Source organism: Salmo salar, chromosome 26, assembly GCF_965601325.2.
Source record: "Salmo salar chromosome 26, fSalSal1, whole genome shotgun sequence".
Taxonomy (NCBI): Eukaryota; Metazoa; Chordata; class Actinopteri; order Salmoniformes; family Salmonidae; genus Salmo; species Salmo salar.
This window is the reverse complement of record NC_138316.1, coordinates 37,410,711-37,436,720: the sequence shown is the minus strand read 5'-3', so window position 1 is coordinate 37,436,720 and position 26,010 is coordinate 37,410,711. Positions and strand designations below refer to the sequence as shown.

At 44.4% G+C, this 26,010-nt stretch overlaps 1 protein-coding gene across 2 annotated transcripts in view; it reads left to right on the top strand.

Annotated features, from left to right (window-relative positions):
• LOC106587725 (cell migration-inducing and hyaluronan-binding protein) overlaps positions 1-26,010 on the top strand; it is a 177,594-nt gene that overhangs the window by 52,705 nt on the left and 98,879 nt on the right. For both annotated transcript variants that reach the window (XM_045708740.2, XM_045708746.2), the window contains exons 2-4: positions 18,518-18,683; positions 24,461-24,598; positions 25,479-25,617. In XM_045708740.2, coding sequence (XP_045564696.1) covers positions 18,632-18,683; positions 24,461-24,598; positions 25,479-25,617 — 329 coding nt within the window. In that variant the 5' untranslated portion in view covers positions 18,518-18,631. The remainder of the gene's footprint in view (positions 1-18,517; positions 18,684-24,460; positions 24,599-25,478; positions 25,618-26,010) is intronic.

Genomic DNA, 26,010 nt, shown 5'->3' with positions numbered 1-26,010 from the left:
TTTTTTTTCAATGCCGTTCTGTCGGCTCTGACCCTTGAAGGTGTATCTCCACTGACTCGCTAAGTTGCAACACATTCAGATATTTTGACTGAGTATAAATGCATAAGGATGCCTGAGAAATATTTTCATTAAAATATATAATTATTTAATTCAATAAGATTTCAATCAAGGCCAATATGAGTTAGAATCTTCTGAAGATGAGCTTTGCTGTGTTGGAGTTTGGACTGTTGATGGGAGGACAGTTCTGCTTCGATTGCATATTACTGCAGCCTTCGGGACCGCATGTGTAATTTGATTGGAGTCTGGTTGGCTGTGTTTCTCTCTCTCTCTCTCTCTCTCTCTCTCTCTCTCTCTCTCTCTCTCTCTCTCGCTCTCTCGCTCTCTCGCTCTCTCGCTCTCTCGCTCTCTCTCTCGCTCTCTCGCTCTCTCTCTCGCTCTCTCGCTCTCTCGCTCTCTGTGTGTAAGGCCTCTGATTGCAGACATTATTTCTTTGACTGCTGTCATTCAGTCCTGAGAGAGAACCGATCCAGAACATTCTTTGAATTCATAAAACCATGTGCTCTGTCTCTCGCTCTGTCTGTCTCTCTCTCTCTGTTTTCTCTCTCTGTTTTCGGTCTCTCTCTTTCTCTCTCTCTTTCTCTCTCTCTCTGTTTTCTCTCTCCCTCTCTCTCTCTCTCTCTCTGTTTTCAGTCTCTCTCTCTCTCTCTCTTTCTCTCTCTCTCTCCATGCTCCATGTGCACTCTGTCTGTCTGTCTGTCTGTCTGTCTGTCTGTCTGTCTGTCTGTCTGTCTGTCTGTCTGTCTGTCTGTCTGTCTGTCTGTCTGTCTGTCTGTCTGTCTGTCTGTCTGTCTGTCTGTCTGTCTGTCTGTCTGTCTGTCTGTCTGTCTGTCTGTCTGTCTGTCTGTCTGTCTGTCTGTCTGTCTGTCTGTCTGTCTGAACTCCACAGCCAGAACAGGAATGCAGTGTGAGAGTCTTTCACCACTTGTTGTGTAAACTCACACCAGGGTATCTCTTTCTCCATGTCTCTCGCTCAGTCTGTCAGCGTGCGTGTGGTTTGCCCTCTGTGCCAATTGTAGAATGACTTTACTAAAATGTCAGCTGTCAGGGTGGCTGATGAGCAAAATGATGATTGTAGAGAAGAACTTGATGACAGTTGGAAAGAGAAGGAGTTTAAAAGTACAATTGTTAACCTCTATGGGCAAGCGTCCCACCTACTCAACAGCCAGTTGAATCCTGTGGCACGTTATTCAAATACCTTAGATATGATATTACTTAAATTTTTCAAAAATATGACTATTTTACACCATTTTAAAGATAAGACTCTCGTTAATCTAACCACACTGTCCGATTTCAAAAAGGCTTTACAACGAAAGCAAAACATTAGATTATGTCAGCAGAGTACCGAGCCAGAAATAATCAGACACCCATTTTTCAAGCTAGCATATAATGTCACATAAACCCAAACCACAGCTAAATGTAGCACTAACCTTTGATGATCTTCATCAGATGACAACCCTAGGACATTATGTTATACAATACATGCATGTTTTGTTCAATCAAGTTCATATTTATATCAAAAACCAGCTTTTTACATTAGCATGTGACTAGCATGTGACTAGCATTCCCACCGAACACTGCCGGTGAATTTACTAAATTACTCACGATAAACGTTCACAAAAAGCATAACAATTATTTTAAGAATTATAGATACAGAACTCCTCTATGCACTCGATATGTCCGATTTTAAAATAGCTTTTCGGTGAAAGCACATTTTGCAATATTCTCAGTAGATAGCCCGGCATCACAGGGCTAGCTATTTAGACACCCAGCAGGTTTAGCACTCATCAAAGTCAGATTTACTATAAGAAAAATGTTATTACCTTTGTTGTCTTCGTCAGAATGCACTCCCAGGACTTCTACTTCAATAACAAATGTTGGTTTGGTCCAAAATAATCCATCGTTATATCCAAACAGCGGCGTTTTGTTCGTGCGTTCTAGACACTATCCTAAAGGCTAAATAAGGGTGACGAGCATGGCGCAATTCGTGACAAAAGAATTCTAAATATTCCATTACCGTACTTCGAAGCATGTCAACCGCTGTTTAAAATCAATTTTTATGCCATTTTTCTCATAAAAAAGCGATAATATTCCGACCGGGAATCTGCGTTTAGATAAACAGACAAAGGAAAAGAAAGCATTCGGTCGAAGCGGGCACGCGCCTAAGCCCATAGTACTCTGAGCGGCCACTTGCCAAAAGCGATAAAGTGTTTCAGCCAGAGCCTGCCTCGATATCGTTCAACGTTTTCCCGGGCTCTGAGACCCTATGGAAGACGTAAAGGATTAAATCGGGTACGTTTTTTATCCAGCCGTGTCAATACTGCCCCCTAGCCCTAACAGGTTAACAGCATATAGCTACAATTGCAATTACATACCCATATAATCTATGGAGTAGAAATGAACAAGAGTGACCTTTTAACCTCGCCTAGCCGGTCCAAATGTTGCTGTTTGTTCAATTTCCTGTATTACATTTGGTTGTCGTTGGCAAGGTTGACAACAATAGCTAAAACATTAGCAATATCCTTGCAGCTAATGTTTTGTGGATTATGATGAGTTAAGAAATTAGTACGATGTCATTTGAGGCATTTCTTAGCAATGTTCTTCAAAAAACATGAAGAAATCGACATTTTAAATCTTAGGTTCAGGTTAATTATTGTGTTTAGGTTATCTCTTAGATTTAGGGATAGAATCCCAGTGACGGGATTGCTAGCATGGCGGGAAATTCAAAACAGCAAAAATCTAATAATTTAAATTTCTCAAACAATCAACTATTTTACACCATTTGAAAGATAAACATCTCCTTAATCGAACCACATTGTCCGATTTCAAAGAGGCTTTATGGCGAAAGCATAAAGTTAGATTATGTTAGGAGAGTACATAGCCAAAAAAGTACACACATCCATTTTCAATACAAGGACAGGCGTCACCAAAAGCAGAAAACCAGCTAAAATGATGCACTAACCTTTGACAATCTTCATCAGATGACACTCCTAGGATATTATGTTAGACAATACATGCATTTTTTGTTCTATCAAGTTCATATTTATATCCAAAAACAGCATTTTACATCAGCGCGTGTCGTTGAGAAAATGTGTCTCCCCCAAAACTGCCAGTGAATTTACAAAAAATACTCATTATAAAACGTGGTTAAAGTATTAAACTGTTATTCAAAGAATTATAGATTAACATCTCCTGAATGCAACCGCATTGACAGATTTCAAAATAACTTTACTGGGAAAGCACACTTTGCAATAATCTGAGTACTCTGGGCAGAAAAATACACTACGCAATACAGATAGCCGCCATGTTGGAATCATCTAAAATCATAAATAACATTAGAAATATTCCCTTACCTTTAATAATCTTCATCAGAAGGCACTTCCAGGTATCCCAGGTCCACAACAAATGTTTTTTTTTTTTTTTGATGAAGTTCATAATTTATGTCCAAATAACTCCATGTTGTTCCGTGTTGTTAGCGCGTTCAGTAGGGTACTCAAAATGTAGGGCGCGGGAGGGAAAAGTCACGACGAAAAGTAAAAAAAAAAATCTATTTACGTTCGTTCAAACATGTCAAACGTTGTTTAGCATCAATCTTTAGGGCCATTTTTAATGTGAAACATCAGTAATATTTCAACCGGACCTTTCCTGTGTCTTGAAAAACGTTTTGAAAAAGGTCTCATCTCACATGAACGTGCATGAGCGCGCAATAATGAAGTGACGACATCCCAGGCACATCAACTTCCCTTCCTTCTCATCCGGTCTCTGTTCATCATAGACGCTTCAAACAACTTTATAAAGACTGTTGACATCTAATGGACGCCATAGGAAGTGCAAAATGAATCCTTTGTCACTGTGTTTTATTGGCAATGACTTGAAAATAGTACAGCCACAAGATTTTCATTTCCTGCTTGTATTTTTTCTCAGGTTTTTGCCTGCCATATGAGTTCTGTTATACTTAGAGACACCATTCAAACAGTTTTAGAAACTTCAGAGTGTTTGCTATCCAAATCCACTAATAATATGCATACTCTATTTTCTGGGCCGGAGTAGTAACTTGTTTAAATTGGGTACGTTTTTCATCCGGCCGTGAAAATACTGCCCCCTAGCCCCAACAGGTTTTAACTCTTGGGTTTAAGTTAATTCTCGAACTGAATCAGTTGTATAACTGGTGTATTCCGTCCTTTCCAAGAACATTGTAGCAAATTCTCCTTAATCTCTGTTGTCCTTATTCTATGTTGTCCCTCTCTGGAGGCCCACTTGTATTAACATTACAGCTGAATGCTTTGTTGTCAGCTATCTGTCTGACCGACGTGGGGTTGAGAAACTCTGGACGACTATGCTGGTGTGTGTCAGCATTAAAATGAGACATGCATATGCAGCTTCATCATTAGTGGGAGTCACAGAGGTGAAGTGGGAATGTGTGTTTGTGTGTGTGTCAGTTTGCTGGTCAGTGAAATGTGAGTATGTCTGTGTCTGAGTGGGCAGATTGGCAGTGTGGGTTAAGTGTGGACGAACCACTCGATAGCAAACAGGAAAAGAAAACTAAAGTAAGAGTTGGTGTGTGTGTGTGTGTGCGTGTCTAGACCTGATTGCTACGCTGCACAACTCTCTCCTTTTTTAGATTCTCATCTGACACACAGCACGGTTCCTCTCTCTCTCTTTCTCACTTTCTGTCCCTCTCTGATTCTTTCTTTCTCCCCCTCTCTCCTTCTCTTCTATCATGCCCTCTCTGTTTTATCCCCCCCCTCTCTCCCTCTTTCTTCAGTTTAATCTGTGCCTGTGAGAACCACCGCTGTACCTACGCATCAGGAGAAAAGTCCTCCTTAATTGAAAAAAGTAATTAAACAAGCCATTAGTCAGTTGTTTATATATCTCCTTAGACAGTAGGTGATGCTTGTTGTTGTTCAGTCAGCGAGAAGAGAATCAACATGCCGCTGAAGTAGTGAAGTGTTAGCGACATGTGTGTGAAGACTATTGGAGAGTGTGTGTACATGCGTGTGTGTGAAGACTATTGGAGAGTGTGTGTACATGCGTGTGTGTGAAGACTATTGGAGAGTGTGTGTACATGCGTGTGTGTGAAGACTATTGGAGAGTGTGTGTACATGCGTGTGTGTGAAGACTATTGGAGAGTGTGTGTGAAGACTATTGGAGAGTGTGTGTACATGCGTGTGTGTGAAGACTATTGGAGAGTGTGTGTGAAGACTATTGGAGAGTGTGTGTACATGCGTGTGTGTGAAGACTATTGGAGAGTGTGTGTGAAGACTATTGGAGAGTGTGTGTACATGCGTGTGTGTAAAGACTATTGGAGAGTGTGTGTGAAGACTATTGGAGAGTGTGTGTACATGCGTGTGTGTGAAGACTATTGGAGAGTGTGTGTGAAGACTATTGGAGAGTGTGTGTACATGCGTGTGTGTGAAGACTATTGGAGAGTGTGTGTACATGCGTGTGTGTGAAGACTATTGGAGAGTGTGTGTACATGCGTGTGTGTGAAGACTATTGGAGAGTGTGTGTACATGCGTGTGTGTGAAGACTATTGGAGAGTGTGTGTGAAGACTATTGGAGAGTGTGTGTACATGCGTGTGTGTGTGTGTCAGAGACCAACAGTTATCAGAGGGGACTTTATGTTGTCTGCACAATTCTGAAAGAATCTCTGGACTCTGAACTCTATACCAGTGTTTCCCAAACTTTTCCTGGACTACCCCCTAGCCTCCTAGCCCCCAGCCTCCTAGCCTCCTAGCCCCCTAGTCCCCTAGCCTCCTAACCCCTGTTGTAGAAATTGTTACACAGAGACACTCGAAGTCAATCTTAAATGAAGCTGGAGAGGTCACAGTCAAACTTAGATGCATAAAGTACCTGTCTGAAGTGAACTCTCACAGGTCAGTCCCATTAGTTGTCTTATATACTGCAGACAAGTCATATTTGCATGATTTAGCTTATTTATAATTAATTAATCATTAATGTTTGCTTCATTCATGTGACGACCAATACTGGGTCATGCTTGTGACAGACCAGTACCTCACGAGGCTTCTTCTCTAAGCTGAGACCTTGAAACTGAGATATAATTTCTCTAAACAAGGTTCTGGGCGTACTGCCAAATTGCAGATGCTGATAGTGAGGATTCGTTCAGTCAGCCACTTGCATGAACACAGAAATTGGTTATTAGAAAAGCACAAAAACAAAAATGTCCACCTTAGCCTCCTAACCCCATAGCCTCCTAGCCTCCTAACCCCCTAACTCCCTAGCCTCCTAACTCCCTAGCCTCCTAACTCCCTAGCCTCATAACTCCCTAGCCTCCTAACTCCCTAGCCTCCTAACTCCCTAGCCTCCTAACTCCCTAGCCTCCTAACTCCCTAGCCTCCTAACCCCTAGCCTCCTAACCCCTAGCCTCCTAACCCTCTAGCCCCCTAAACCTCTATCCCCCTAGCCCCCTTGCCTCCTAACCCCCTAGCCCCCTAACCCCCTAGCCTTCCAGCCTCCTAACCCCCTAGCCTCCTAGCCCCCTAGCCTCCTAGCCTCCTAGCCCCCTAACCTCCTAGCCTCCTAACCCCCTAGCCTCCCAACACTCTAGCCTCCTAACCCCCTAGCCTCTTAACCCCCTAACTCCCTAGCCTCCTAACCCCTAACCCCTAACCCCTAGCCTCCTAACCCCTAGCCTTCTAACCCTCTAGCCTTCCAGCCACCTAACCTTCTAGCCTCCTAACCCCCTAGCCTCCCAACACTCTAGCCTCCTAACCTCCTAGCCCCCTAACCTCCTAGCCTCCTAACCCCCTAGCCTCCTAGCCTCCTAGCCCCCTAACCTCCTAGCCTCCTAACCCCCTAGCCTCCCAACACTCTAGCCTCCTAACCCCCTAGCCTCTTAACCCCCTAACTCCCTAGCCTCCTAACCCCCTAAGCCCTAACCCCTAGCCTCCTAACCCCTAGCCTCCTAACCCTCTAGCCTTCCAGCCTCCTAACCTTCTAGCCTCCTAACCCCCTAGCCTCCCAACACTCTAGCCTCCTAACCTCCTAGCCTCCTAGCCCCCTAACCTCCTAGCCTCCTAACCCCCTAGCCTCCTAACCTCCTAGCCTCCTAGCCTCCTAACCCCCTAGCCTCCCAACACTCTAGCCTCCTAACTCCTTAGCCTCCCAACACTCTAGCCTCCTAGCCCCCTAACCTCCTAGCCTCCTAGCCCCCTAACCTCCTAGCCCCCTAACCTCCTAGCCTCCTAACCCCCTTGCCTCCTAGCCCCCTAGCCTCCTAGCCCCCGCCCCAGCTCCTAGCCCCCTAACCTCCTAGCCTCCTAACCCCCTAGCCTCCTAGCCCCTAACCTCCTAGCCTCCTAACCTCCTAGCATCCCAACACTCTAGCCTGCTAGCTTCCTAACCCCCTAGCCTCCCAACACTCTAGCCTCCTAGCCTCCTAGACCCCTAGCCGTTCCACTTGATCTATTCCAGTACCGGCACACCTGATTAGTCAACTAATCCCCAAGCCATTGACTTGTTGAATCAGGTGTTTTAGTTCAGGGAGCATATTCATAAAGTGTCTTTGAGTAGGAGCAGGACTCTAAATTACAACCAATATGTTGCTATGCAACCAGCAGTTTAACACTGGGAGCACTGTGCCACTATGAACAAAACTCTCCCAGATAGTGATTGTTGCAATGATAAGGCTTCGCTGTACCGTTGTTTCAGAGCCCTAGAGAAACTAGTGAGTGCAGATTCGTTAGCATCCTGGTTGCACCATTACTACAGCGAAAACTCCTTGCTTCTATCCCAACCAGGTCAAAAGATCTGACCCATATTACCGGCACAACATTTGTATCTTCTATAGCGGATCGCCGGGACCGCATTTTGACACACTTTCGTCGTTAACCATTTGATTACACTTTGTTCAGTCATGTTACCTTATAGGATAGCTAGCTAATAACCTGGTAAATTGACCAGTATATCCAATGATTTGGGGGCACAGAAAGAAAGGAAAGGGATAGCTTCTTCAGGAGATCAAGGAATGTATGAATGACTGATCTCTTGCATGTCATCATCACAAACGTGACATTTTTAAAGAGTTTGTAAAATGTTCAGTGTAATGCATCTCAATCGGAAAATAGTGATTTTACAGCATGTATAAACGTAATATTCCACACATGACTTTGTCATTTCAGTGACGGGTATTCCTATCAACCAGGGGAGGCTGCTGAGGGGAGGACGGCTCATTATAATGTCTGGAACAGAGCAAATGGAATGGCATCAGACACATGGAAACCATATGTTTGATATATTTGATAGCATTCCACTGATTCATCTCCAGCTATTACCACTAGCCCGTCCTCCCCAATTAAGGTGTCACCAACCTCCTGTGGTATCAACATTTTAGCTTTTATAATAAACTGTGTTTACAGTGCTACATATTCGTTTCTAGGGCAACAGCATGTGCTTCAACAGTAGCTAGACTTCATTTAGACCCAGTACAGGCTGTATCTCAATCAATCAATATATTATTATTTTCTGCTGCTCCTAAATGTCTTATTTAGAACCATGGTTGTAGCCTGTGGGCCGTAGGTATGAAACATCTCAGAGTGCTGATCTAGGGTCAGGACCCCCCTGTCCATGTAATCTTATCTAAAATGCAAAACTGATCCTAAATCAGCACTTTTACTCTGAGACGCTTGATACACACGGCCCTGCAGAGCTACAACCAAATGGTGGAACGTCTGGGGGTCCTCGTGGAGAGGTTAGAGAAATACTGCTCTATACTGTAAATGGAGAGGGAGACTAATGTATGTATTTATTGAACATTTTCAAGTGCAAGTTGCCAGATAGAATTGGAAAAAGCCCACCTGGTTGCCAGATAGCAATGGAAAAAGCCCACATGGTTGTCAGATTGTGCATGTGTAGAACAACATGTCAGATAGTGAGATCAAAGTCAAGTGGTAGCCCTAGATCCGCTGATATACAGTAACCAGCATATGGTCCACCCATAACTAACATATGGATTCCCATCTCATTCGTTTTTTTACACACACACACACACACACACATACACACATGCTTGCGCACAAACATACACAGATGCGCGCACACACACACACATACACGCACACACACGCGCAGACATACACGCACACACACGCACACAGACGCGCGCACACTCACACAGACGGCATAGGAATCACAGGATGTCATCAGCTGCAGGGTTTTAAGTGAACCATAGAAGTGCTCCAGGGGATTCCTTTAGAGTGTTATCTACCAAACCACCTGTCCTCTGGTCTGTCTGTTTCTTCCTCAACCAGCTGATTGATACATGTCATATTGTGCGTGTGGAAGCATTTTCAAACAGTTCTCAATGTTTCCTGAGCTCGTAGGTTGCATCATCTGCTGCATTTGTGTGTGTATCTCCTCTGTGTGTGTATGTGTGTGTGTGTGTGTGTGTGTGTGTGTATGTGTGTGTGTGTGTATGTGTGTGTGTGTGTATGTGTGTGTGTGTGTGTGTACGTGCGTGTACGTGCGTGTATCTGCTGCGTTTGTTTAATTTCATCACACTAACATTTCTGTTCTTTCATCTCCTTCTTTCAGATTGAACTGTGCTGCGTTGCTCCAGGCTCTGTTAGATACTGATTTACTCTCTCCTCTCTGACTAATGAGACCATGTTCCTCTCCATTTCTCCTCTCTGACTAATGAGACCATGTTCCTCTCCATTTCTCCTCTCTGACTAATGAGACCATGTTCCTCTCCATGTTCGTCTCCATTTCTCCCCTCTGACTAATGAGACCATGTTCCTCTCCATGTTCCTCTCCATTTCTCCCCTCTGACTAATGAGACCATGTTCCTCTCCATTTCTCCCCTCTGACTAATGAGACCATGTTCCTCTCCATTTCTCCCCTCTGACTAATGAGACCATGTTCCTCTCCATTTCTCCCCTCTGACTAATGAGACCATGTTCCTCTCCATTTCTCCCCTGACTAATGAGACCATGTTCCTCTCCATTTCTCCCCTCTGACTAATGAGACCATGTACCTCTCCATGTTCCTCTCCATTTCTCCCCTCTGACTAATGAGACCATGTTCCTCTCCATGTTCGTCTCCATTTCTCCCCTCTGACTAATGAGACCATGTTCCTCTCCATTTCTCCCCTCTGACTAATGAGACCTTGTTCCTCTCCATTTCTCCCCTCTGACTAATGAGACCTTGTTCCTCTCCATTTCTCCCCTCTGACTAATGAGACCATGTTCCTCTCCATTTCTCCCCTCTGACTAATGAGACCTTGTTCCTCTCCATTTCTCCCCCTCTGACTAATGAGACCATGTTCCTCTCCATTTCTCCCCTCTGACTAATGAGACCATGTTCCTCTCCATGTTCGTCTCCATTTCTCCCCTCTGACTAATGAGACCTTGTTCCTCTCCATTTCTCCCCTCTGACTAATGAGACCATGTTCCTCTCCATTTCTCCCCTCTGACTAATGAGACCATGTTCCTCTCCATTTCTCCCCTCTGACTAATGAGACCATGTTCCTCTCCATTTCTCCCCTCTGACTAATGAGACCATGTTCTTCTCCATTTCTCCCCTCTGACTAATGAGACCATGTTCCTCTCCATTTCTCCCCTCTGACTAATGAGACCATGTTCCTCTCCATTTCTCCCCTCTGACTAATGAGACCATGTTCTTCTCCATTTCTCCCCGCTGCACTTTGGAGCTTTCATCATTTTATTATGGAAAGCAGGATTAATGAGAGAGAGAGAAAATTAAAAGGTAAAGCGTACAGTATGATGTCTTTCACCCACAGATACAAGTCACACACTGCACGGTGTGTGTGTGTGTGTGTGTGTGTGTGTGTGTGTGTGTGTGTGTGTGTGTGTGTGTGTGTGTGTGTGTGTGTGTGTGTGTGTGTGTGTGTGTGTGTGTGTGTGTGTGTGTGTGTGTGTGTGCTGTGTCTGTGTCTGTGTCTGTGTGTGTGTGTGTGTGTGGTTTAAACTACTGTGGTAGGTGGTTGCTTCTCAAACTTCCAAGCTCCTCGTGTCCATGTGTGTGTGTCTGTTTGTGTGTGTGTGTGTCCGTGCGTGTGTGGGTGTGTTTGTAAAAATAGCTGTCATGCCAGCCAGTTCTGCCACCTTGACCCCCCCCGTATCAGGTTGACTGCTATCTCTGTGAGGACTGTATGTACAGTATGCAGCAAAATGATATTTTTCTGAAACCAAATCTCATTTCTCATCTCATTTCCTCCCTACCTCCCTCTCTCCCTTCCCCCCTCTCCCCTCTCCCTCTCCCTCTCCCTCCCTCCCTCCCTCCCTCCCTCCCTCCCTCCCTCCCTCCCTCCCTCCCTCCCTCCCTCCCTCCCTCCCTCCCTCCCTCCCTCCCTCCCTCCGTCCATCCTTGTGTTCAAGGTAGAGACAGCTCTGTGTAGTTGCAGCAGTTAAGCAGTTGTTGAGTGAATCATACAGCACCTTGTAATCAGCTCCATACTATGTGGATAATGTATAGTTTCAGCACTGTGTTATAAGTACTACTTAGAGAAGACTGGTGGTTTACTTGATTTCATCACAGTCTGTAGATAGATGGAATTGCTAAATGTATTCACACATTGACAGATACAGCTTGTTTTTCTCCTCTTTTTTCTCTGTGCTGTCATCCTTCATTCCTAGCCTGCCAGTATCACAAAGGACAAGAACTACGTTTTGTTGAGGTACACTGTCTGACTGTGTATAAAGACTTGGAACAATAGGTCTTTTACTGGGGTTATGAGACTTGTTACAATAGGTCTGTTACTGGGGTTATGAGACTTGGTACAATACTGTAGGTCTGTTACTGGGGTTATGAGACTTGTTACAATAGGTCTGTTACTGGGGTTATGAGACTTGTTACAATACTGTAGGTCTGTTACTGGGGTTATGAGACTTGATACAATAGGTCTGTTACTGGGGTTATGAGACTTGGTACAATAGGTCTGTTACTGGGGTTAGGAGACTTGTTACAATAGGTCTGTTACTGGGGTTATGAGACTTGTTACAATACTGTAGGTCTGTTACTGGGGTTATGAGACTTGATACAATAGGTCTGTTACTGGGGTTATGAGACTTGGTACAATAGGTCTGTTACTGGGGTTAAGAGACTTGTTACAATACTGTAGGTCTGTTACTGGGGTTATGAGACTTGTTACAATACTGTAGGTCTGTTACTGGGGTTATGAGACTTGATACAATAGGTCTGTTACTGGGGTTATGAGACTTGTTACAATAGGTCTGTTACTGGGGTTATGAGACTTGTTACAATACTGTAGGTCTGTTACTGGGGTTATGAGACTTGTTACAATAGGTCTGTTACTGGGGTTATGAGACTTGTTACAATACTGTAGGTCTGTTACTGGGGTTATGAGACTTGTTACAATAGGTCTGTTACTGGGGTTATGAGACTTTGTACAATACTGTAGGTCTGTTACTGGGGTTATGAGACTTGGTACAATACTGTAGGTCTGTTACTGGGGTTATGAGACTTGATACAATAGGTCTGTTACTGGGGTTATGAGACTTGATACAATAGGTCTGTTACTGGGGTTATGAGACTTGTTACAATAGGTCTGTTACTGGGGTTATGAGACTTGATACAATAGGTCTGTTACTGGGGTTATGAGACTTGGTACAATACTGTAGGTCTGTTACTGGGGTTATGAGACTTGATACAATAGGTCTGTTACTGGGGTTATGAGACTTGTTACAATAGGTCTGTTACTGGGGTTATGAGACTTGTTACAATAGGTCTGTTACTGGGGTTATGAGACTTGTTACAATACTGTAGGTCTGTTACTGGGGTTATGAGACTTGATACAATAGGTCTGTTACTGGGGTTATGAGACTTGTTACAATACTGTAGGTCTGTTACTGGGGTTATGAGACTTGATACAATAGGTCTGTTACTGGGGTTATGAGACTTGTTACAATAGGTCTGTTACTGGGGTTATGAGACTTGATACAATAGGTCTGTTACTGGGGTTATGAGACTTGATACAATAGGTCTGTTACTGGGGTTATGAGACTTGATACAATAGGTCTGTTACTGGGGTTATGAGACTTGATACAATAGGTCTGTTACTGGGGTTATGAGACTTGATACAATAGGTCTGTTACTGGGGTTATGAGACTTGTTACAATAGGTCTGTTACTGGGGTTATGAGACTTGTTACAATACTGTAGGTCTGTTACTGGGGTTATGAGACTTGTTACAATAGGTATGTTACTGGGGTTATGAGACTTGATACAATAGGTCTGTTACTGGGGTTATGAGACTTGATACAATAGGTCTGTTACTGGGGTTATGAGACTTGTTACAATACTGTAGGTCTGTTACTGGGGTTATGTAAGAGTGTCTGGTGAACAGGACTGTAGGGTACAGTTACCCCTGGAGAGAGGGAGAGAGAGTGATTGTGTGTGTCTGTACATTCATGCTTTGTATATGTGTCTGTCTGTCTGTGACTGTGTGTGTGTGTGCTTGCTTGCTTGAACGCCTCCATGCGTGCTGACCTGCATGCATGCGTGTGTGTGTGTGTGTGTGTGTGTGTGTGTGTGTGTGTGTGTGTGTGTGTGTGTGTGTGTGTGTGTGTGTGTGTGTGTGTGTGTGTGTGTGTGTGTGTGTGTACATGCATGCGTGTGTGTGTACATGTGTGTGTGTGTGTAGTGGGAAGAGAGGACAGAAATGTCTGCACAGCCACTCTAAGACCAGGGTTGGTGACCGCTGTATAGAGTTATCACATAGTTTAACCTCATGTATTGTTCAAACATGGAGAGAGAGAGCCATCTGGACCCCTTGTGGAGGCAGACACTTTACAGCACCACTATAAATGGAGAGGCTTACAGGCAGGGTGTGCAGGCTTTCGTTCCAGCCCAGCACTAACACACCTGATTCATTTACTGAGTGGGAGAAAGACTAGGCACTATAGAGCTGTGGTCACCTAACCCCGTTGTTGGACAAGCTACAGTACGAGGTGTGCAGGCTTTTGTTCCAGCCCAGCACTAATGTCAAGAATACTTGAACGGGTTCCAGGAACAGCAAAGGGTTGGTGACTACTGGTGTTGAGTTTCTCCCTTGCTGTTCAGAATGATACACTTCAGGCTCATCTGGGTAGCTCCTGTTCAGTAGAGAGAAAACGTTTGAAAATGGGAAGGTGCTTACGTGAACTCGTCCAATCAGAACACAGATATTCCTTTTGCGTTGTGAAATGTTCCGCTACGGTGGGCCCTACTGAGGCTGGCCCTGAGGCCTTCTGAGGGATCTCTCCATCTGGATTTACTTGTTGACAGAAGCCTTTGCTGCCACTCCATGTTTGGCCCAGGCCCAGCTCACTTTCTAAGAAGGAACATTTCTTCTAAATGTCACCCACAATATGAGTCATATAGATATATTTCTCAATTAAAGTGGTATTAAAGAGGAATAGACTGCACTTTGTCCAGGCACGCAGGAAGACAGAGAGGGACAGACAGAGAGGGACAGACAGAGAGGGACAGACAGAGAGGGACAGACAGAGAGGGACAGACAGAGACGGACAGACAGAGAGGGACAGACAGAGAGGGACAGACAGAGAGGGACAGACAGAGAGGGACAGACAGAGAGGGACAGACAGAGAGGGACAGACAGAGAGGGACAGACAGAGAGGGACAGACAGAGAGGGACAGACAGAGACGGACAGACAGAGAGGGACAGACAGAGACGGACAGACAGAGAGGGACAGACAGAGACGGACAGACAGAGACGGACAGACAGAGAGGGACAGACAGAGAGGGACAGACAGAGAGGGACAGACAGAGAGGGACAGACAGACAGTAGGGTATATTGAACAGGATTAGTGACTATAAAAAGCTGTTTCAACACAGACAGTGAGCTCTGCTTCCTCTGAGTGATTGGTCTAGAGAAAGCATCTTATTGCTGTGACCTCTGAGAGACAATAGTGCAGTGATCGTCAGCTAGATTCATGATGAGTTCTTCTTGAGCGGATGGTCAATTTGTAGACAAAAAAATAAAATCACCTGAGGGCCAAATGTGGACCGCGAGCCGCCAGTTGGGGAACCCTGCAATAAGGCATAGCATTACTGCTACATCGGAATTATCTCTGCATTGACCATACATCAGTCTGTAAGCTGTGTGTGTGTGTGTGTCTGTGTGTGTCTGTGTGTGTGTGTGTGTGTGTGTGTGTGTGTGTGTGTGTGTGTGTGTGTGTGTGTGTGTGTGTGTGTGTGTGTGTGTGTGTGTGTGTGTGTGTGTGTGTGTGTGTGTGTGTGTGTGTTATGCTAGGGCGTGGTGTAGATTTTAGGGTGTGTGTCTCATCAGCACAGTTCTGGGGGGATCATGTTCCTCTCATATTCAGTGTTTTTGGTGAAATACCATTAACTACATTACCTACATTACCTTCTGTAGCTCCAGCTGTCCATGGTTTTAACAAGACTCAACTGCTACAATAGTCCTGCTTTGTCTGTCATTTGGTATTCTACCATAATAGTATATTATTTATTGTAGTTGTAGGTTTATACTGCTGTGTTTTACCCCAGAAGTATATTATTATAAACTATACATGGAGCTAATGGATGTTTATACAGGACATGTGGGTCTGGTTTTAGTTTAGAAGGACATGATGGTCATTGAAGGTCCTGTCTCCACCCCGTTTTCTGTGTGTGTGTGTGTGTGTGTGTGTGTGTGTGTGTGTGTGTGTGTGTGTGTGTGTGTGTGTGTGTGTGTGTGTGTGTGTGTGTGTGTGTGTGTGTGTGTGTGTGTGTGTGTGTGTGTGTGTGTGTGTGTGTGTGTGTGTGTGTGTGGCGAGCGTACTTCAGGAAGAGAAAAAGGTGAATCCCTCACTGAAGTTCCCTGTTTTATTAATCCTGTGGGAGGTGTGTGTGTGTTTCCACAGAGCAGTGCTGAGACGTAGAGTAACTTCTGCTTTCATAGTTCCGCTGAGCCCATAAACTCTCTCATAACCAGCAGGCTTGGACGCTACACTGTGTGTGTGTACTACAGCGTAGACAGCTACTGAACTAAGGTTCTGTTAATATTCCCTGTGTTGGAGGTGAAAGAAATGCACACCTGTTTAGGCGAGGTGCTGGCTAGCGGAGTAGAACACCTGTTTAGGCGAGGTGCTGGCTAGCGGAGTAGAACACCTGTTTAGGCGAGGTGCTGGCTTGCGGAGTAGAACACCTGTTTAGGTGAGGTGCTGGCTAGCGGAGTAGAACACCTGTTTAGGTGAGGTGCTGGCTAGCGGAGTAGAACAGAGGTTCTACTGTATCTAGACCAACATGTCTTAGAATCTATAGACTGAGGTTCTAAGACATGTTGGTTCTAGATACAGTAGAACCTCTGTCTATAGATTGTGTTGGAGTGTGTGTGTTTGTGATCCCCCAGATAAAACATCACGTCAGTTTTGAACAGAGGAATGTACGTGTTGTTAATACCCCTTTAGTGGGGTACACACACACACACACACACACACACACACACACACACACACCACACACACACACACACACACACACACACACACACACACACACACACACACACACACACACTAACCCTTATCTTTTCTTCTCTCTGCTTCTTCTCTCTCTGCAGGACTAACAGGACCAGCTGCCCTGTGGCATTGTGGGACTGAGAACACCAATATTGATGAGGGGCCAGTTTAGTCCCAACCTCCCCTCTATGTCTGCAGGTCCAGTTCTGACAAGAGGATACTCACTATGACTAATGGAAGCCTCTCTCTGCGTTCTGTCTCTCTGTATACAACTCCTCCTTTGAGATAGATGGAATAAAAACTCTTATACAAATCTATGTTACGTAATTTTTTAATCTGTGTGTCATGTCTTCATGTATCTACAAATAATTTTTACAAACAAGGTCACTATTTTAGCCTAGTGTTGATTTTGGGTCGGGGTGGCAGGTAGCCTAGCGAATTAGAGCATTGGGCCAGTAACCGGTCGCTGGTTCGAGTCCCTGAGTCGACTTGGTGAAACATCTGTCTATTCGCCCTTGAACAACACACCTAACCCTAATTGCTCCTGTAAGTCTCTCTGGATAAGAGCGTCTGCTAAATGACTAACATGTAAATGGAATGGATCTGCTGTATCCTACTCCACTATGGTTAAAACAACAGACAAAAAACTAATTAGCAACTACAGGCTCCAATGTATAATAGGAACACAGAGACTGGAATTTAATCAAATCTGCTTTAGAAATGTTTCTGCAAGTTCTTTGTTCAAAATCTACTTCAATAGGGTTTCCCAAAATTCCCAGGTTTTCCAGAAATCCTAGTTGGAAGATCACAGAATAAGCAGAAAACCCTGAATCCTCCCACCAGGATTTCTGGAAATCCCTTACTGGAATTTTGCCACCCTACTTAAACACATCTGTACATCTACCTGAAAGAAGTCGACCAGTAATAGGTTTAATTACATTTATTTGAATACCCATAATAACTGTTTCGTTTTTTTACCTTTGTAAAAACAGGTACTGCTTCAATACAATGCAAGAAACAGCCAATTTAATTGGGCCCAACATTTAGTCTGTAATACATTGTCACGACTTCCTCCGAAGTCTGTCCCTCTCCTTGTTCGGGCGGCGTTTGGCGGTCGGCGTCACCGGTCTTCTAGCCATCACCGATCCACCTTTCATTTTCCATTTGTTTTGTCTTGTCTTCCCACACATCTGGTTTCAATTCCGTCATTTCATGTTGTGTATTTAACCCTCTGTTCCCCCCCATGTCCTTATGCGGAATTGTTTGTTGTAAGTGCTTGTGCACGTTATGCTGGTGGTTGACGGGTTTTGTACCCATTTGATTTATTGTTCTGTTAACGGTGTTTTTTTATTATTAAACTGCGCCGTTGTAAATCAGTTTTTGCTCTCCTGCGCCTGACTTCTCTACCGCCAGTACGCACCCCTTACATACAGTGAGGGAAAAAAGTATTTGATCCCCTGCTGATTTTGTACGTTTGCCCACTGACAAAGAAATTATCAGTCTATAATTGTAATGGTAGGTTTATTTGAACAGTGAGAGACAGAATAACAACAAAAAAATCCAGAAAAACGCATGTCAAAAATGTTATAAAATGATTTTTTTTCCCCTCACTGTACATGTCCTCATACAGTAGGGTTTTCCCTCCTTGTTACGTAAGTGTTTTATATAACTAGTGTAAAAGCAGTGAGATATAACTGTTATTATCCCAGTGGCTATGCTACGTTAGTCGCTGTGCTAGTCTTTGATCCTGAGAGAACTTCTCTCCTCTAACTCTTTGAAGATGAGTCTAAAACACCAACGTTTTCAAATCCTCAAAAGCCTTGACTGTAAAGAGCATGGCACCATGGAATGTTATTCACCAATCGTGTGTGTGCGCACGTGTGTGTGCACGTGTGTGTGCGCGTGTGTGTGCGTGCGTGTGTGTGTGTGTGTGTGTCTGCACATGTTATGATGCCAAGCCTTGGTTTAACACTATTTGTCTTCTATCTGTTCTTATTGCAGGTGCCTTTGGCCTCATCCCCCTGTGAGCCCCTGCTAATCCACATTAAGCCCTACGAAGTGCACACTCTGGAGAAAACTTCTCTTCTGCCAGTAATCCATACTTCTCATTGAGAGATGAAGACATGCGTCCCACTACTGATGGCTGTGCTGCCTATCATACAGGCAGGTCAGTACTGCAGCTATTACAGCTCTTATGCACGTTATGACTGTGTAATGACAGGTATTAGAGAGGTATTAGGGGTTTACGACAGGTCAGTACTGCAGATATTACAGCTCTTATGAATGTTATGACTGTGTTATGACAGGTATTAGAGAGGTATTAGGGGTTTACGACAGGTCAGTACTGCAGATATTACAGCTCTTATGAATGCTATGACTGTGTTATGACAGGTATTAGAGAGGTATTAGGGGTTTACGACAGGTCAGTACTGCAGATATTACAGATCTTATGAATGCCATGACTGTGTAATGACAGGAATTAGGGGTTTAGGACAGGTCATTCAGCTGTTATTACAGGTATGAGATTATGATCTGAAGTCAGAATACCGCCCCACCTCCACCATGTAGAGTGTTCTGTAGTGGAACATGGCCCTGGTAGAGGGTAGAGTTTTCTGTAGTGGAACATGGCCCTGGTAGAGGGTAGAGTTTTCTGTAGTGGAACATGGCCCTGGTAAAGGGTAGAGTTTTCTGTAGTGGAACATGGCCCTGGTAGAGGGTAGAGTTTTCTGTAGTGGAACATGGCCCTGGTAGAGGGTAGAGTTTTCTGTAGTGGAACATGGCCCTGGTAGAGGGTAGAGTTTTCTGTAGTGGAACATGGCCCTGGTAGAGGGTAGAATTTTCTGTAGTGGAACATGGCCCTGGTAAAGGGTCGAGTTTTCTGTAGTGGAACATGGCCCTGGTAGAGGGTAGAGTTTTCTGTAGTGGAACATGGCCCTGGTAGAGGGTAGAGTTTTCTGTAGTGGAACATGGCCCTGGTAGAGGGTAGAGTTTTCTGTAGTGGAACATGGCCCTGGTAGAGGGTAGAGTTTTCTGTAGTGGAACATGGCCCTGGTAGAGGGTAGAGTTTTCTGTAGTGGAACATGGCCCTGGTAGAGGGTAGAGTGTTCTGTAGTGGAACATGGCCCTGGTAGAGGGTCGAGTTTTCTGTAGTGGAACATGGCCCTGGTAGAGGGTCGAGTTTTCTGTAGTGGAACATGGCCCTGATAGAGGTTAGAGTGTTCTGTAGTGGAACATGGCCCTGGTAGAGGGTAGAGTTTTCTGTAGTGGAACATGGCCCTGGTAGAGGGTAGAGTTTTCTGTAGTGGAACATGGCCCTGGTAGAGGGTAGAGTTTTCTGTAGTGGAACATGGCCCTGGTAGAGGGTAGAGTTTTCTGTAGTGGACCATGGCCCTGACTAGCTGCAGAACAACAATTTTTAGGTATTTGACCTTTGTAGTTGAGTAGGATGGAGAGCGAGAGGGATGAAGGAGGATAAATGAATGGTGAGAGATGAATGGAGGAGAGAGATGAAGGGAGAGAGGGAGGCAGAGTAATAGAAGGAGAAGGTAGGAGGTAGAGGGAGAACGATGGAGGCGGTGAAATGGAAGGAGAGAGAGCGAGAGGAGGGAGATGGAAAGAGCGAGGGAGTGAGAGGGATGGGGACGTTTGGAAGAGAGGTAAGGAGAAGGAAAGTGGGAGCGGTATGGAGGGAGGGAGTGAGAAGGAGGAAGTAGGTCAGTCTGAGCGATTGAAGGTATAACTGTGTCTGCCACGTGTGAGGAAAGGAGAGTGGATCTCCCTCTCCACCTTCTCCCTCTGTGTCTGGGTGTGTGTGTGGGTGTGTCTGGGTGGGTGGGTGGGTGTGTGTGTGTCTATGTGCGGCAGGGCAGCCTCTAAAGCCATGGCTAGACTCCAGTGGCTCAGGTTTTCATATTAACAGACACATAACAAATATTTCTAGTTACATTTCCTTCCTTCTCTCTCTCTCTCAGTTAAATGTTCAATTCAATTCAAGGGTCTTTATTGGCATGGGAAACATTGCCAAAGCAATGTTTCTCTCTCTCTCTCTCTCTCTCTCTCACTCTCTCTCTCGTGCTCTCTCACGCTCTCTCTCTCTTCCTTTCTCTCTCTGCTGTTTCCTACCATAGTGTTTTTGTTTTTGACAGTAAGCTACTCTGTATATTCACTAACATGAAGGCCTAGCTTCAGTTGCCAGGTTGACTTTCCTCCGGTTGCCAGATTGGGCTATAATCCAACATACCCTTTAAAGGGCAGAAAAGTAACATGAGCAGTAGGAGGGAGGCATGTGTTCATGCTGCTGATTTTGTCAGTTGTAAATAGACCACACACACACACACACACACACACACACACACACACACACACACACACACACACACACACACACACACACACACACACACACACACACACACACACACACCCGGCATCATGCCTTTCTGTGCGTCTGTGTGTGTGCGTGTGTGTCTGTTCTGCTGTTTTTGTCAGTGTGCTCTTAAAACACAGCATGAAGTACCAACATAATGACAAAGACTTTAAACAGTGCTATTGTCAAACTTACTGTAAAAATAATATACATATATATAATGAATGCATGATGTTGTTTATTAACACCCTCTGCTACCTACTGGTAGAGCCCAATGGAGTAAGATGAAGATCCCCTTAGACACTGATCTAAGCTCAGTTTAGCATATTCCCCATAATGGTTAGGGTTAAGATCCGTGGAGGAAAAGCTGATCCTAGATATCTGCCTAAGGGCAACTTCTTCAAAGAATCATCTCATCTGCCTTTCCATAGGGATTCACAGAATGAGAGCTAGTGGTTGAGGGCAGAAATAGACAATAGCTACAGTATGCTTTGTGGGATGTTGTTTTGTTGTTGTTTACAGTATGCTTTGTGGGATGTTGTTTTGTTGTTGTTTACGGTATGCTTTGTGGGATGTTGTTTTGTTGTTGTTTACAGTATGCTTTGTGGGATGTTGTTTTGTTGTTGTTTACAGTATGCTTTGTGGGATGTTGTTTTGTTGTTGTTTACAGTATGCTTTGTGGGATGTTGTTTTGTTGTTGTTTACAGTATGCTTTGTGGGATGTTGTTTTGTTGTTGTTTACAGTATGCTTTGTGGGATGTTGTTTTGTTGTTGTTTACAGTATGCTTTGTGGGATGTTGTTTTGTTGTTGTTTACAGTATGCTTTGTGGGATGTTGTTTTGTTGTTGTTTACAGTATGCTTTGTGGGATGTTGTTTTGTTGTTGTTTACAGTATGCTTTGTGGGATGTTGTTTTGTTGTTGTTTACAGTATGCTTTGTGGGATGTTGTTTTGTTGTTGTTTACAGTATGCTTTGTGGGGTGTTGTTTTGTTGTTGTTTACAGTATGCTTTGTGGGGTGTTGTTGTTTACAGTATGCACCACTCGGGAGCTCACTCTTGACGGAAACCGTCCTAACTGGAAATAAACTTCATTATGTTGTCATCCAGAGCCACATTAGTTTATTTTCCAAGCTACAGCACACAATATTTTACAAGTGCTTCGTGTTAACCCTAACACACACACACACACACACACACACACACACACACACACACACACACACACACACACACACACACACACACACACACACACACACACACACACACACACACACACACACACACACACCATTAACAAGGGGTCGTTCAATTCCCTATTGAAAACTTGCATCCAGTCCATTTGAAGGTCCTGGATGCATTGTTTCAGTTTATAAATCATTCCTGGCATTCAAAACCTCCTAAATATAATGTCCTATGTTTGACCAGAGATTTATGTGGCTATCCCTATGTGGCTCCACTCAAAAGCAGTGCACTTGTGTATGTGGTGTATGTGGCTGTCTGTGTGTGTGTGTGGCAGTGTGTGTGTGGCTGTCTGTGTGTGTGTGCGTATGTGTGTGGCTGGCTGTCTGTGTGTGTGGCAGTGTGTGTGTCATTTGAGACAGAGTTCAGTCAGGGTACACTGTGTTTTTTGATGAAACAGTCTGAAAAGCGTTAAGGTCAGCGTTTCCACATGTCCGCTGCCAGGCACGCCGAGACTTGGCCTCGCTTCCTTGGGAATGATATTATTATCCGTTCACTCTGAATGCTCAGGAAATACTCTGTGGTTAATGATGGGAGAGTTGTGGAGAGAGGACGTATGTGCGTATATGAATAAGGTGTGATAAACCCAATCCATTTGAAACTACCTCTTTAGTTTACTTAGCATAGGGAAGATCATAACAATCCCTTTAAACCCTTTAATCCCTTTAAATCCTTTACAATGTCATTGACCTGCTCATTTTACCAGCATCGCTCGCGTAGACACAGTCCCTAGTCCCTTGCATTCTAATTTGAAGCGCTATGACGCCATACTTGTTTGATAATGTTTACATATCTGGCATTACTCATCTCATATGCATGTACTGTATTCTATACTATTCTACTGTATCTTAGTCACTTTAATAATGTTTACATATCTGGCATTACTCATCTCATATGTATGTACTGTATTCTATACTATTCTACCGAATCTTAGTCCATGCCGCTCTGACATCGCTCGTCCATATATGTATATATTCTTAATTCCGTTCCTTACTTAGATTTGCGTGTATTGGGTACAGTATATGTTGTGAAAATTTTTGATATTACTGCACTGTCGGAGCTAGAAACACAAGCATTTTGCTGCACCCACAATAACATCTGCTAACCACGTGTATGTAACCAATAAAATTTGATTTGATTTGGATGCCGTTGACACTCGCGGCCTGTCTTCTTTCATTCACTCATATGCATTCTATTTTCAGCATGAGCAGGCTCGTTCACGAGCTTTAAAAAAATGCTTCCCATTTCATTTGAGCTTAAGTCGTTCAAACAATATACCAAGTTGTTCGGACGAGATAATTCCAAGTGTCTACTTTTTTTCTTGTTATTGTTTGCCTTGGGCTTCCGTAAGTTTGTGTTTTTGCCTGTGTTCATGTTTTATTTGTGTGGCATACTGTGTGTATGTGTGCATGCAGATGTCATTGCCCAGTGTAGTGCAACGCCTGTTGCAGATCGCCAGACCACTGTCCTTCACATCATGATCACACAGAGAACAGAGGAAGTAGGAACTCTGAACCTATTGGTTGACCCCAGATACTTCCCTTTACTCTCTCTCTCTCTCTCTCTCTCTCTCTCTCTCTCTCTCTCTCTCTCTCTCTCTCTCTCTCTCTCAATTCAAAGGCTTTTTTGGCTTGGGAAACATATGTTAACATTGCCAAAGCAAGTGAAGTACAGTAGATAATAAACAAAAGTGAAATAAACAATAAAATCAACAGTAAACACTACAATCACAAAAGTGCCAAAAGAATAAAGACATTTCACAAACATTTCAAATGTCTCTCTCTCATTCTCTTTTTTTCTCTTTATCTATCTTTTTCTCTCTCTATCTTTCTCGCTCCCCTCTGTTCCTCTCTTTCCTCTCTCTCTCTCCCTCTCTCTATTTCTCTCTGAACTGTTCTTTCTCTCTCTCTGAACCTCCAGCCTCCCCAGAGCTATACTGCTAGCTGTCTAACCCATTGTTGCAGTAACAGTTAGTTCTTTAGCCAACTCCTTGAGTCAGACACGACATGAGAATGACAAAGGATTTGGCTAAAGCCCAGACAGATCTAGTTCCAAGACCTAACTCTCAAACTGCTGTGTCCGATGGTTTCTCAGCTGGGTTATTTCATGGAGAAAACCAGTCGATTGGAACCTATTAATCAATCTGTATTAGCCCAGGGGAAGATCTGGTTGGCTGGCCCGTTTGTTGTCCGTCCAATCAATGACGTTGACTGATGAATGAATTATAGGATGTTGGCATAGTGTTTGTTGGTGGAAACTATGGGCCAGATCAGAACATCAGTGATCAGTGAGATCTGTATGTGTCATGACGTTAACCCTATTGGTCTATCCAACAGTGTGTCCAGACAGGGAGCCCGGCCTGCAGCCATGGACCCCCGGCCACAGTGAAGCCCACCATGTTACCATTGGTTACGGCAGAAAGGTCATCCTCACCTCTTCAGCTACTGTCCACTCTATAGAGATCCTCAACGGAGGTACGTCTGTGTGTGTGTGTCTGCCATCATATTGTTAAACTGTCACCCAAATTTACTTTATCCATCAATTGTGTGTGTGTAACAGTCTTGCTTCCGTCCCAAACTGGGCTCGAACCAGGGATTCTCTGCACTCATCGACAACAGTCACCCTTGAAGCATCGTTACATATCGCTCCACAAAAGCCGCGGCCCTTGCAGAGCAAAGGAAACAACTACTTCAAGGTCTCAGAGCGAGTGACGTCATCGATTGAAATGCCGCTAGTGCACACTGTTAACTAGCTATCCATTTCACATGGGTTACACTCACCCCCTTTGACCTTCTCCTTCTCCACAGCAACCAGTGATCTGGGTCAACATCATCAATGTAACAGTGTAGCCATTTCACACTGATTACATGTGTATGTGTGAGTTAGGAACCTGATACTGTGTGTCCTGGTAACCACTAACACATAGTCAAATCAAAGTCCCCATCTCTCATCCACTTCACTACAGGACTATATAACCTCTGTCAGATGGACGTTATCGTGAAATGCAGCCCTCATAAAGGGTTATTGAGTTTCCCTCCCCGTGTGTGTGTGTGTGTGTGTGTGTGTGTGTGTGTGTGTGTGTGTGTGTGTGTGTGTGTGTGTGTGTGTGTGTGTGTGTGTGTGTGTGTGTGTGTGTGTGTGTGTGTGTGTGTGTGTGTGTGTGTGTGTGTGTGTGTGTGTGTGTGTGTGTGTGTGTGTGTGTGTGTGTGTGTGTGTGTGTGTGTGTGTGTGTGAGCCACAGCTCAGTGCCATAAAAGGAAGGGAGATGTGATGTGTCAGCCCCAGGGCATGAAATACCTGTCAGGAGATCTCACCAGTAAAGATCTCTCTCGCTCTCTCTATTGCTCTCTCTAGGAAAGTTAGTGATAGCAGACTCGTATCGTCCCATCCTACTGCGTACCAAACACATTCTGATCGGCAACAGAGGACAGCTGCACATAGGAAGTCCTGACTGCCCGTATAAGGGCAACCTTACCATCTCCTTATTTGGAAGGTGGGTTTTGAACCCAGACCAGATCTCATAGCCTTCAGCCCTCAACCTATTTGGTAGCCTCTAGACTCTATCCTCTTTCTCCTAGGCTCAAGCCTCTTTCTCCTAGCTCCTACCCTCTATCGTCTGGCCTCTATACTCTTATCTCCTAGCCCTTATCTCCTAGCCCCTAGCCTCTATCTTCTAACCTCTATCTCCTAGCCTCTTGCCTGTATCTCCTAGCCTCTGTCTCCTAGCCCCTAGACTCTGTCTCTTAGCCCCTATTCTCTATCTCCTAGCCTCTATCTATTAGCCCCTAGCCTCTATCTCCTAGCCCCTAGCCTCTATCTCCTAGCATCAATCTCCTAGCCCCTAGCCTGTTTCTATTAGGCCCTAGTCTCTATCTCCTAGCCTCTA